Genomic DNA, 14,693 nt, shown 5'->3' with positions numbered 1-14,693 from the left:
AAAATGACCACGCTTATATGATGATTGAAGCTAGAAAATAGTGCAAGGGGTTTATGATTTTGATCTGTGCTATATGTTGTATCAAGTGATACAACCTTACCAAAATGTGCATAATCTATTAGCATGCGACCATTGGCCTAAAAAAACATTAGTGATGTGTTGATCTGGGTCTAATTGATATTTATGGTAGAATGCTGGATTTTCTTCAATTTGTTTATGAAAGTATTCACCAAACTTCATATGTCTCCTCCTTTGGCACATCAAGTAATTCTTTGCATCTATCATTGTATAGCTAAGATTTTCTTGACCATCGACATATGTACTCATTAAGTCAAAAGTATCCCTAGGTTTAAGTCCAGATTCTTCTACAAGATCCATTTTATGGGCTTGAACTTCTGATATATTTCTCTGACATGGTAATAAGCTTACTGTGTCTTTTGTGTGAAGTGGGTGATTATGTTCTCTATCAATCATAGTGATTCTAAACTTTTAGCTAACACGAGATACTACCATTCTTGCCTTACAATTAGTCCTTATCTATAGTTGATGTGTAGAAGCATATGCCCTTTTTTTCATTTTTTCTTCGCAGACCTTCCTTGCAACATAAAAATCTATATGTAATAATAACGGATTTGTCTGCTCTACTTTTTGTAGAAGTACCCTTTCTAACTCTAAATCCAATTCTTTTACTATATTCTGTCTAAAACTCCCATGCCTCATCCAAATTTTCAAACTCCCTCCCTATTTTGGGTTCCAATTCATCTTCCTCTTACATGGTTCCTACGAAGAACAAAAAAAAATTATATTATACATTTTTATCAAAAATAAAGTTTTCAAAAACATACAAGGTTATGGTAAAGATAATTTACACTCTTCAAACATTATATATTAGTTCTTCAAATAGCCACGCACACCATATATATATATATATCCTCCATATACATATACACAAATTTCTTTCTTCATATTCTTTTCAATAAATATATATATGTATGTATGTATGTATACAGGGTAGAATTTCATTCACCTAACACAAAAAAAGGCCAATCAAGCCAAATTTTTTATAACAAGTCATAGGTTTATTTTACAAAACAATGAGAAAGATTAGATGACAATTGACAACCAAATCAAGGAAATGGAAGATGTTAAGCTTGGTTTACTGTCAAACTTATTCTTGTTGAATATGCTTAATTAACGGCTAAATTCTCCCTCGTTATATTGTTTCCCTTGCATTGGAAAGAACTGTACCAAATTGGAAAAGGACAAGATGATGTGTAAAGCAAGCTTAATGAAGATAACTCATATTTTCAATGCAAATTAAGCTGTTTTATATACAACATTCATAGGCATCACAGCAGACAAAATTCATTCCCTAGCCCACAATTTTTAATTTGTTACAAATTCAGCCTTCCAATTAATGTAGCCCTTGTCAACTTTTGTGTGTGTGTGTGTGTACGTTTTAGAAATTAGATAGCATTCAATCATCCTTTGAAGTCTGTTTCTACAAGCTGAATGTGGGTTTATTGCTTATTGTCTTCATCATTCATATTTGCTTTCAATTTTAATAAGACAACAACTAAAAAAGAAACATAAAGAAAAAGAAATTAAAATGAATTAATGGAGTTCTTTAGCTTACAAGAACCCCTTCTGACTGAATGATATTGTTGGAATTGAATGGTCGAACTTGAAGCTTGAAAGAGAGTGAGTAGAATGGTGCCAAAACACATGCTCTCTCCCTCCAGCTTTTGATTTTATACTGCTGAATGAAAGGAGAAATTGAACACATTTGATGTTAATTAAACGATGCATTCTCCATTGTTAAGCGAACGGTGCGTTTCGGCCTGATGAGCACCACGATACTCAATAGCCACTGAGTATCGAAATCGAATGCACTGCCAGTAAGGTAAATTTATCTCTCACATCATTGTTTTGTCTATCAAAAGTCTTGCCTTTCATGCCCTTCCCTTCCTTCTTTAATTCCTTTCCCATCCATTTGCTTTTTGGTTCTCTCTCTACTTTCTTTTCCTTTCATATTGTACGTTCACAACAGACAGAGGGTTCTTGAATATATATATATATATATATATATTCTAAACCATTTATAGATGACACTCAAACTTTGAAAGACATGAATGGCGCTAGCAAAATAATTGTGTTAAGAAGAGGTGTGAATTTAAAAGGAGATTTTGGGGGTTCCTTAAGGTAGCTTTAGGTCCTAGAATAATTTTAGAGTAATCTTAGGATAGTTTTAGGATAATTTTTAGTACCTTTGAATTTTACATTAACATTTTTACATGTATGTAATTTCTGTAGACTCTCACTGAGAGTTTTTGTTTCCTTAAATTTTGCTGTGAGACTGTTATTAGCTCAAGGAGAATAGATAACTCGAGATTTTTTCATATGTGTGCAAGCTTTGTATTTGATGACAAATGCAAATAATTGAAAATTTAATTATAGAAAATTTATATGTTAATTGAATCTTGTCAAGCATACTGGTATCTTATTTATATATTATTGATAGAGTTTCTTTTTAAGCATGCTTGTAAATATAAATTAATAATGTTTATTTTATAAAAATTATATGTCATTGAGAGTAGTTTATTTCTTTCAAGTGTGCTTATAAATTAAGTTGATTGAATGAGATATTTCTATTTCTTTCCAAACATGCTTGTATGCGATATAAATATTATATATGTGCAATATGCATTGGAGAATGGTTGATGAAGGGATAATGATGTTGATGTATATGAGTTAGTGGCCACATGGTTTGCCTCCACTTCATGCATAGTGGTTGGCTCTTTTTAGAGCCCTATTCCTTAATACTTACCTGGCCATGTTTGTAAAGGAGGAACGTAGGATAGTAAGACCTCCTAGTTAGGTTCTTTAAGTAAGAGAGCTATAGTCTGGACTTGGGCTTTGTACCTTTGGCTAGGTACATCTTGAGTATCAGAGGAGCTTTGGTCAGTCCAATGTGTAGGCCAGACCGTATCTAAGCCTATGGTTTTAATCGGTGAGATAAGGTTGGATGGAGTGATAAGGGGAAACATTAGTATTGCATATTCGCAAGTTGCATTTAATGGTTTATAAATTATGTCCTATGAAATTCTTATGCTCATGAATGAATGATTCTCATAGACTTACCTGTATGTTTGTGTCTTTGTAGTTTGCATATGTATGGTTAAATTCTAGGTTACTAAGACGTTAGTGCTCACCCCTCTCTTTAACATTTTAGTTAAGTTTAGCGGAGCAAAAGGAAAGTGTCTGAAAGCTTGGGGCTTAGCTTGAGTAAGCTTTAAGTCCCATTTTAGTTTATAGAATAATTATTTGCGAGTATAGGACTCATTTGTCATTTTAGTTGAATTTTGAAATTGTTTATTATTTATTGATGACTAGAAAGAGTATTGTTAATTGAGACCTAAGGTCATAAAAATTGCTTAATGGATCTAGTTAAAGCAAATATTTTAATATAAAATTCTAAGTGTTGAGACATTTATTGAAATAAATATTTGAGTATTTATAGTGCGATGTGACACGCATGTCTGCAGGTTTTAGTAAACTTAAACTTTTGTTAAACGAAATAAATATTTTTTTGGTTCTTTTCTATCTACCATGTTTGACTCTTTTCTATCACAGTAGGGTTGTATTTATGATTTTAAATAGTAAGTGCAAACTTTTATAATCTTTGAAGCCTTTTTAACTAGTTTAATCATTTTTACCAAGGCTATAGATTTTAAATATCTTTTTAGTAGATGAAATTTTTGTAACCATAATAGTTTTCTAAAACATTGATTAACTCTTTTCTACCATGATCATTTTTTTAAAATAAATTTAAGAATTGGCTTTAAATCTATATATCGTGGTAATTTTTTTATTAGTTAATCTTTGTATTATTATAGTATTTGGTTAAGTTTTTAGTTAGTAAAGTTAGGGTGTTACAATGCTAGTGGCTCATCGCTCGACTTTGCTTATCATTGTCCGATTCTAGGTAAGCTTTTGCTCGTCGCTTGATTTTGTACAATTTTTATCCAAATCTACTCGTCACTCGTCTTCATCATCTAATTTTGCTCATCATTATCCAATTCTAGGTCAGCTTTTGCTTGTTGCTCAATTCTATTTGATTTCGATCTAGATCTGCTCGTCACTTGCCTTCATTATCTGCTTCTATTCGTCATCGTTTGATTACACATGAGCAAGGTGGAGAAGAGAGGGTGGACAAGCATTTCCATCCTCAAAAATCAATCTCAGGATTGATTTTGCAATACCAAAGGGTGGTAGTATTGGGTAATCCCATATAAGATAAGATTGGTATTAGAACTAAATATTCATTCTAACAAACCAAACATAAAAAGTTGGGATTACTCAATCCCAATGCCAATCCCTTCCCTCCAGTCCCACATACTAAACAGGGCCTAAGGCCTCAAGCCCTTGAGCTCTTTTTTAAAAAATGGTTGATTTTTGTAGCCTAGCCCATATTTGAAGGGCTGAGGGCCAAGTCTAACAATTTTTATACTTAATTTTATATGTATAATGTATATAAACATTTCCTAATATTTAGCATTATTAGTCCTAATGCCCTCATAAAATATAGGATTAAGGTGCATTTCTATTCTTGAACTTTTTTAGGAGCATTATGTAACATCCTGATTTTAATCTCTTGATTTACTAAGCTTAATTAGAATAATTGAGTAAATTGTAGTGGTGTGTGGCCAGGGAGGTCTAATAATCATATTTGACTGTGTTTCAACCCTAATTATGGGTCCAGTATCAAGTCGGGCCACCCAAGCATCGAAAGAAGAAGAAAATGAAGAGTTAGTGTTGCTGTGCCACACGCTGTGGCATGGAGTACATTTGCTACGGCTCACAGACACTTCAAATGCGAGAATAGAGACCTCTCTGTTCCATACACAGTGGCACATGGTCATTTTCTACAATTTATCAGTCACAAATTGTGACAGAAAATAGAGAGAAAGAAGGAAAGAATGTGAACTAACGATCAAGCTTTACTAGGGTTTACTCTTGGATGATATTGGGAGTGTTTTGAAAGCTACAAATATCCAAGGTAAGTATCATACTCATTAATCTCCCCATCTCTTCTAAATTTATGAGTTTATGTTTAGGGTTTAATAGTGGAAAGATGATTTTTAGTCCATATAAGTTATAAGTCCAAACTCATTGACTTAAATGGAGTTAATGAGAGTTGTTTAGAGTATTTAAACCTAATATTAATGATTTCAGTGGTTATTGGATAATGAGTTCTATTAATGTCCAAAAATGGACATTAAATCTGCCATTATCATGGTTGTTGGAGTATTAATGGCAACATAGGTATTCAATGAAGCTATATGATATTAAGATAGTTAATAAACCTAATATGTAGGCCCAAGTGTAAGCAATGTGGGTATTGGGTGAGTTAGAAGTGAAATGTGAGTTGAGAGTTATGTGTGATCGACATCGTTGATGAAATTCAACTTGATAAATTGTAGATTAAGATTAAGCTTGTTTTAATTTTTTTAAAAAATAAAAACTTAATAAAATAAATAAATACAAATATCTTAATCAAGTTTTAAAATGACAACAAAAATTTTCAATTCATATCAATCTCATCAAATTTGATAAATATAAAAACTTGTGTATCATAGATATAACATTAATCAAAACTAAAAAATAGACCTTACAAAGTAGTCATGTCTAAAAATCTTGTCAACATTGTGTTAAAATAAATGGCAAAAGAACCAATTTTAATTATTTTATAACATAATGCTTGAAAAATTATTGATCTATTGAAAAATAAAGTTTGGAGAGCCATTGGAGCTCAAGCCCCTTTTTTAGGGCCTATTAAGATTGGGCCTAGAAGCCCGATTTTTTAAAAAACCACCAAATTGTTAAACTTGATTCTTTATTTAAATAGAACTTCTAAGCACTCCTTATTCCTGACTCTATGTCCAAGTATTTTTTTTTTTATGAAATTTGTATTGAAAAAGTTACTCCAAAGTCCCTTATAAGAATTCTAAATACTGGAAGGTCTCATGGAATTGACAAACTACCTGTAGTCCCAATTTTTTTAAATATATTTTATATTTAATTACTAAAAAATTCTCGTTTTATCTTAAAAAAAAAAAATCTGCTTTTGGCTTGCAGAGATTTGGCCGGCCGGCAACTAAAGATGCGGAGCTCAGACACCGGCGAGCAAATTATTGGTCTTGAGTTGAGTGGATTTAAGGGCATTACCTTTTGAGTTCCAAAAAGTATAAGCACCACGTAAGTGAAGCCATTTAATATATATGTGCGTAAATAAAACTTTTTTTATAACGCGCGCGCGCGCGCCTCAGGAGATAAGGTTGGTGAAATGAAATTTAGTAATAACTACTATATAAGCTCATAAGGTACTTATTATTTATGATGGGTGACTTGATAAAAGAAATATGCTCATTTAACAGTTGATAATTTATAAAGAATTTATTATTTATGATGGATGACTTGTTAATAAAGAATATACTTATTTAATAGTCATTGATGTATAAATACTTATTATTCACACAAAATGACTTGTCAATGAAAAATATACTCATTCAGTAGATACTAATGTATAAATAAAGTACTTATTTCACAGAAAATGTATTCATTCAGTAGTCACTTATGTATAAATAAGACACTCCAGTTGCCGACGATTACTTATGAGACCTAATAATATTTAGAATTTCTATAAGAGATCTTGGAGTGATTTTCTCTCGTTTTGTTTTTTGATTTTTGATTTTGGATGAAAATGGAATATATTCAACCAAACGTCATGGTGCATGGAAGAGCCCACCTAAGAATGAGGTTACAAACAAAACAAATTAGCAGTCGGAACATATTGCCAGACTCAACCTTCAAAAATTGAAGTTTGGCTTCGCACTCCCACTCTTTCCTCCTCCTACCTTCTTTCCACCTTCTATTAAATATAGACTTTACAGATTTAATATGAATGACTTAAATTTAATATTTTTTATGTTTTATGTTTTATTTTATATTTATTAAAATAAAAATTATAAAAAATAATAAAAATTTTGCTTTGTAATTTGATAGTCTAAATTTAATGTTGATAATTCAAATTTAATATTAAAAATTTAAACTGACCACCTAAATATATGATGCATATATATTTTGGACAGTACAATCAATTTTTAATATTAAATTTGGATTATTTATCTTAAATATGAACTATTTAAATTTGTGAGTATATTTATTAAAAAATTATAAATTTTTTAATTTTTTATTTTAATAAATGAAAATAAAAATAAAAATAAAAATTTTTTAGTAGGGTCGTGAAGGTGGAATTCGGCGAAGGAGAGAAGCCGAGTCATGAAAATTGTAAATGGGCGTAGCGTGCGATGGACAATGTTTTTTTTTTTTTTTTTTGTTTTACCGCAAACATGCGGCTTCATTGAAGCCAATGGGGCAAATACACCTTTTGAGCTTGAAGAAAATTATAAAAAAAGTTTATATATTTTAATATTTTGTTTTTCTTTACTTAAATATTTTGCATCTTTTAACTCAATTTTAAAAATTTTAGATTCATAAATTTTTTAATTATTAATTTTAAAAATGTTGTATCTTATAGCCCAGGGTTCTAGCACTGTCATTGTATATATTGGTATTGGCAGCTGATGATTTTGGTTCACCCCGGGCTCTTTGACTGTTCTTTTTTTAAATTCACCTCCTTTATTTAACTATAAATTAGTAACTCCCGGCAAAAAAATTATAAATTAGGGACTCAGTTTAACTAAAAAATGTGTATGTTCTCCTATCTTTTGGATTATCCAATAACCCTTCAATAGATGATGGAAAAAAATAGTATGCACTAAATGAAGAATGTGCATTTGTTTTTTATTTAAAAAAATTATGTTAATTGAATCTCAAAAACTCATTAAAATTAAAAGGCTAACATGTATAAAACTCCTTGAGCTTTGAGATAATTGCATATAACTCTCCTCACTTTTAAAAATTTAAAATTAACCCACTAACTTTTAATTTTATTTTATAAAACCCCTTGTTGTTAATTATGTTATTGTTTATGAGGATTAAAATATCATTCAACTAAAAAATATTATTAAATAAAATATTATATTGTATAACTATTTACAATAAATTTTTTATATTTTTTGGATAATTGAGGCATTGATAATAGTCAAAACAAATGTTATTATCACCATATAACATTTTAAATATTTAATTTTGTGTTAGTTTTTTTTATTTTTTTGTTTTTGGTTATCAATGGTGCATAGTTTTTTAGTATTAAAAGATAAATTAATTTAACATGATGATATTTAAAATTTTAAATATTTTAATCATGTGCATTGCATTAATCTAACATGAAAATATAAATAAAAATTTATTTTTTAAAACAATAAAATCATGCACCATTGATAACAAAAGATGGATAAAAACTAATATACACATAAATATTTATAATTTTATACAATGATAATAATATTTTTTATTGATGCCTCAACTATTCAGAACATATTAAAAATCTATTATAAATAGTCATACAATATAATATTTTTATTTAATAAATTTTTTTAATTGAATGACATTTTAACCCTCATAAAAAATAGCATACTTAACAATATGGGATTTTAAAAAATAAAATTAAAGATTAAAGGGGTTAATGTTAAACTTTTAAAGGTAAAGAGGGTTATATGTAACTGTCTCAAAATTTATAAAGGTTTTATGTATTTTAGCCAAATTAAAATAAGCTTACACCAATACTCCCTCCGGTTTCATTTATAAATCACATTCTAAAAGATCTATTTGGTCACATTTATAAGTCACAATATATTTTTTTATATGATATTTGAAAAGTATTTTTAAAATTACTTTTCATGAAAGAAAAAAAGTAATATAACATTATTTTTTAAATTTATTATATAGGGGCATATTTAAAATTTTATACACTTTTATTTCTTACACTTTTTTTTTACATTGGTATTAATAAAATTGATAAAAATAACTTATAAAGAAGATTAGGGGAGTAACTTATAAGAATGAAGGGTTGAATTGTTGGCAAAAGGGGAAAAAAAGAAAGAAAGAAGGTAAATTTGTTGACTATTGTAATATTGTAAATGTGAGAAAAAAATTAATCATTTAATTCTTATAGTTTGAATCTAATTGTAACTCGGTATAACTTAGTCCTTAAATTTTAATTTGATTGTAAATCAATTCTTAAACTTTGCCTCTTATAATTTAATCTCTAAAATTTTAACTCTTAAATATTAATCCCTGTATTTTAAAAATAAAATTAAAAAACTTAAAATATTTAAAATTTTAATTTTTATAATATTTATAAAGATTAAAAGAGTTTAATAATTTAAAATATTATTCATAAATTTTAAAAAAATTAATCTTTATAATTTAATTTTTTAAATATAAGGGTCAATATTTAATATGTTAAAACTTCAAAGACTAAATTGTAAGAGATAAAGTTTAGAGATTAATTTATAATCGAGTTAAAATTTTAGGGATTGAGTTATAATGAGTTAAAGTTTAAAAATTAAATTACAATTAAGTCAAAATTGCAAAGATCAATGATTAAATTGTTTTCAATAGTTTATAGATATTTTTATATTCCCTTTAAGTTTAAGAGGTCTATCTTACTTGATAATCTTTTAAAACCTAATTTACCAAAGCTTTAAGAGAGAACAACAGAGAGGTTTCAAGAGGAGTTAGATGCAAGTGTCAAATTTTATAAATATGTAAGTTTGACTTTTAATTTTGTAATTTTATTATGATAAATTTGTAACTTGTTTAAAATTTTAATATTCAATCATATTAAAATGTAAAAAATAAATTATAAATATCTCAATGAAATCATAAAATTATAAAAAAAAATTGTAAGTTTATAAAAGTTAACACTTGAGACTTAATTTAAATTAATTTTTTCTCTTCAAATCTATTTGTCATTCTTCCAAGCTTTAATTTAAAAATTATTTTAAAATAATGCTCTGTATCAAAGAAAGCTTTTACAGTTAACTGCAATAATGTTTACACTTATTTGAAGATGAGAGCAAAACTGCGAGTTCCTAAAATTGAATTGCTCCTCCCTGCTTTTGGCTTTCTATAAGCCATGGTGCTGGTACCAATACTGTTTTTTTATTTTTTATTTTTCCTTTTACATCTCGCAACATATATTTATGATCGTTTGTTTAAATTTTTTTATGAAAAAATAATAAAACACTTTTTTTAAAAAAATTCATTTAATTTTATGATATTCATTTAAATTTTTAAAATCAAAAAAAAATAAAAAATATTTATAGTTTTTTTTTTTGCCAACTAGTTACTTTGGTGAACTACTTAGAATGATTTTTAAAATAATATGATGCGATATATTAGAGTGAATGTTGTAAAAATACAGAGATACACAAAAATATCATCAAATTCAAAATAAATAAACAGCAACTCGTTTGTTTATGAATAGAGATCCAATAAAACTTCATAAATTTTAACAATCACTAAATACTGATCACTTTTATTATTTTAATTAAATATAAAATAATTTTAACTTTTTTGTAAAATCTCCAAATTATCTAAACATTACTTTTTTAATCTTAAAATATGCTATAAACTTATGTCAAAAAATTTAGAACTTTGAGTTATCTTTTGGGAACATGATAATAAAGTCCCAAAAGATGAATTGATGACAGTTAACTCTCAATAATTTTTTATAAAATAAATTATAAATATCTACTATTCAAACAGTTATAAATAGGGATTTAAATTTCAAATTAATTATCATATTTAAATTTAATGTCATATTTGTAATTAAAATTTTTAAATTTGTAACTATTTGAAATAATATTTACAACTAATTTTTGAAAAAAAAAATTGTTGGAAACTTAACTATCATTAATTTTTTTTTTTGAAATTTAAGTGTGATTCTTTTTCATCTTTTTCTTAGTAAACACAAGGTCTCGTTTGGTACAATGGAAGAGTGTTTGATGGAATCGAAATTAAAATCGGAATTGAAATTGAAATCAAAATAGAATTGAGTTATAAATGTATGTTTGGTATGAAGATGGAATCTAAATATAATATTAATAAAATATATGTATTTAAAATAAATAAAGACCAAAATGCCCTTATAAAAAAAATAAAAAAACTCAGCCATAATGATGAAGTGTGTATGTGGGGCACTTATGACAATTTTCATATAATTGTGGCAATTCATCATGATGGAGATGAAATTGAATTCTGGATATTTTAACAGAATTGAAATTCATAAAAATTGAATTCATGCATACCAAACTATTGAAAACATGATTCCAATTCTAATTTCATTTCTCTTGGACCCAATTCTAATGTATCAAACATGATCAAAGAGTATATCCTGTCAGCAACATCAATTGTTTCCACTAAGATATGAAGGACAAAGATTTCTCCCACTAAATTGTGTAGCATACAAGGGCTTAAGTTGTCTTTAACTGGCTTAATATGTTCAACAATATATTTCTCTAGTTGTATTAAATTTATATGATTTTTTAAATTTTTTATCAAAATAAAAAAATTGTTTATCCAAGTATATTATATTATCTAAGCTCATATATTATATATCAAGACTATTTCAATAAAAATGCAAAAATAAACAAAGTTTTTTTTAAAAAAATAAATGTATTCTCAATAAGACTTCAAAAAAATTATATTATAATTTACTCATTTGATTGATTGAAGAAAATGACCCAAAAAAAATGAAAAGAAAAGAAAGCAAATGTCATCCATTCCTAATTTGAGATGGCATCCATGATCCAAGCTTAATTAGCACGCGCAAGGACTACGTGGTTCTGCTTCTGAAACAGTTTCGGACATCCTCGGAAAATATCTGCAAACATAAGAATGGCCTAAAAAACCAAAAAGAAAGACATATATAAAAAGCATAGGATTGTTGTAGTCACGAGGATGACTACTGGTCGAGAGAGAGAGAGAGAGAAGAGAGATGAAATTGAATATTCTTACATGTCTTGTTCATGTTCATTTTCCAGCGCAATTTTAGCAACACATGAGAATGCCTCTTCAACATTGTAGTTCTCTTTTGCAGACGTTTGAAAGTAAGGCATGTTTCCCCTTGAATCACACCATTCCTTCACTTTCTCCTCACAAAACCTCCAAAGTTCAAACATATAGGAATCATGTGGTTTAGTTCGTTGTATTCAAGAATAATTTGATCCTAAAGACTTCATATAATTATATTTATAAATTACTTTAAAATAATTCTTTAAAATTTAAAAAAAACCTTAAAACTTATTAGGCCTTATTTGATATATAGGAGTTTGGCCCTAGAGAAACCCAAGGGGAAGGAATTGGAATCAAGCTTTGAATAATTTGATATGCATCACGTAACATCCCGAATTTATAATCATGCATAATGACTAATTAGGAATGAATCAGTTATTTAATGTGGGATTAGAGTTCTACGTGATGAAGTGTTATATCGACTTATTGGGATGTTATATAAACAGATATGAGTAAAAGAGTAGAATCCCGGAGCAAAGCGTTGTAAGCATAGTGAGGATTTCCCTCACTGTGCCACACATCGTGGTTGGTGATAAATGCGCCGTGGTGCATGGAGCAAAAATCAAATTAGTAGTAGAATGTGTCTAGCTCGTGGAAAACAGAAGGGAGAACATAAGAGAAGAGATCAAATGTGGAGAAGTGCAAGGGATCTGCTAGAGCAAGCTAAATCAGGAGCAAGGATTGTGTCTCTGACTCATTACTTATTGAGTAAGTACGTTAACCTCCAAACCTACCCTATTTTTTTCTTAATTTTAACTAAGAGAAAGTGAATTCGGGAGTTTTAACAAGTTGATTTTTTACCCAATCGTAATAAAAAGGTTTCTCGGAGTTTAAACTAGTGCTTTTTAACTGGTTTAAGTCAAAATGATATAAAGTTTTGAAGCTGTAAGCAAGAATTGCCCTAATCTAGAGAGAGAGTACTGAGAGAAGAAATTGTTAAAAAATGTTAAAGCTTGGAACAAGGAAAAATTAGTGGTAATGTGTGTAATCGATTGTGACCTGAGGATTTGATAGCAATTAAATGTTCAATTGCAATAATTGGCACTTTTGGTCAATAGAGGAATTGACTCTGAATGCCAATTCTGTGTAGATTCTAGTGTGTAATGCATGAATTAGAGAAAGAAATTTGAATAGGGTTGAAGTTACATGTAACATCCTGATTTTTTATATAATAAAGAAATTGTGGAATTAGGTTTTGAGAAAAAAAAAAAAAAAATGATATAATAGGAATTTATATTATTTGAGGTTATTTAGAAATAATATTATGGTTAGGTATATTAATTATGAATTTAAAAATTTAAATTTAAAACTCACATAAGAAAATATTTAGTTAAGATATAATACATAAATAATTTTTTTTATGTATCTGTTTAAAAAAAGAGAAGGTAGAAGGAACAAAAAAAAAAGGGGGTGTTTGAAGGTTGTTGTTCTAAGTCCCACATTGGTTAGATGAGGGAAGAGAAGAGGTGCCTTCATGTATAAAAAGGCGGGGGTGTGTGCATTAGGAAGCATGAGAGGCTAAGATGCAATTTAGAGAAAATTGCAACTTTTATCCAAAGGTTTGAATAATTAAATTCAAACCTATAGTTGTTTTTAATATAATTTTGGGACTCACAATCCCATTTTTATATTATTTTTTTCTCTTCCTCTCACGTTGCTCGGGCGTGTTCTCGCAAGGGGGATTATTTTCTTTTTCTTCAGGTATGTTCTAACTTTCCTGTTTAGATTAGCATTTAAAATTTATTTAATTACAAAAATTAATTTTATAGTTATTTTCTAAATAATATTAGCTTTCTAGTGATATGATTATTTTGTAGGATAGAGTAAATATTTTGATTAGGATTTTTCTATAGGATAGTTAATCTGATGATATGAGGATATTAAAATAATAGGTTAAAATTCTTAGGGATATAAAAAATATTATAGAATATTTTTTTAAGGGTTGAAACTCATGCTTAAGAATTTTTGAGTTAAAATCTAGATCTATATGGTTGAATTTATGTGGACTCTGAGACGTAGGGATAAACCTATGATTATTAAATATTTATCTAAGTATGAATAGGTATTTTTGAGGTTATAGAAAGGTGATTTGAGGCTTCAGGATAATTCTAAAAATTTAATTATTTTGGATGAATTTTAGAATATAGAAGGATGAAATTGTGATACTAGAAGTGAATTGAGGATAAAAAAAAATAGTTCATTAGGGTACGAGAATTTTAGAAAAGAATTTGCGAAGGTAAATGAGGCATAAATCTTAAATTAGTGTTAATATGGACTATAGATCTAAGACTTTCTAACTCTTTAAATTAAAGTTATTTATTTTAATGTAAAATTAATATATAGTATTGTGAAATAATTATGTAGATTATATTGACAAAGATAGTGGTGAAAAAAAGGAGTTGTGAAGGGGAACTTGTTATTCAAGACACAGGTAACATTATTAATGTGTTGTGATGAGTGTGTTTGTGAATGGTTATGTGTTGTTTTGTTGTTTGGAAAAATTATGAATTATTGAAAATAAATACTGTATATACTTGTTTGAAATATTGCCAAGTGGGTTAAAAATTTATTTTTGTTTATCATGATGAGATATTATTGTTCGGATATATTCCTGTTTGGATATTTGAATGATGCATGACTTGTCAGGG

The 14,693-nt window shown here is 28.0% G+C and overlaps 1 protein-coding gene across 1 annotated transcript in view; it reads right to left on the bottom strand.

The window, feature by feature from the left end:
- Positions 1-11,684: 11,684 nt before the first annotated feature.
- Positions 11,685-14,693, bottom strand: part of LOC129308145 (ras-related protein Rab7-like) — a 15,513-nt gene continuing 12,504 nt past the window's right edge. Inside the window, exons 6-7 of the mRNA XM_054949178.1 lie at positions 11,989-12,133; positions 11,685-11,854 (exon numbers count right to left, since the gene is read on the bottom strand). Coding sequence (XP_054805153.1) covers positions 11,791-11,854; positions 11,989-12,133 — 209 coding nt within the window. The 3' untranslated portion in view covers positions 11,685-11,790. The remainder of the gene's footprint in view (positions 11,855-11,988; positions 12,134-14,693) is intronic.

Source organism: Prosopis cineraria, unplaced genomic scaffold, assembly GCF_029017545.1.
Source record: "Prosopis cineraria cultivar Desert tree isolate PC_DT_omini unplaced genomic scaffold, ASM2901754v1 PC4, whole genome shotgun sequence".
NCBI classification, from domain to species: Eukaryota; Viridiplantae; Streptophyta; class Magnoliopsida; order Fabales; family Fabaceae; genus Prosopis; species Prosopis cineraria.
Note: the sequence above shows the minus strand (reverse complement) of the source record. Positions and strands in the feature narration are given on the sequence as shown.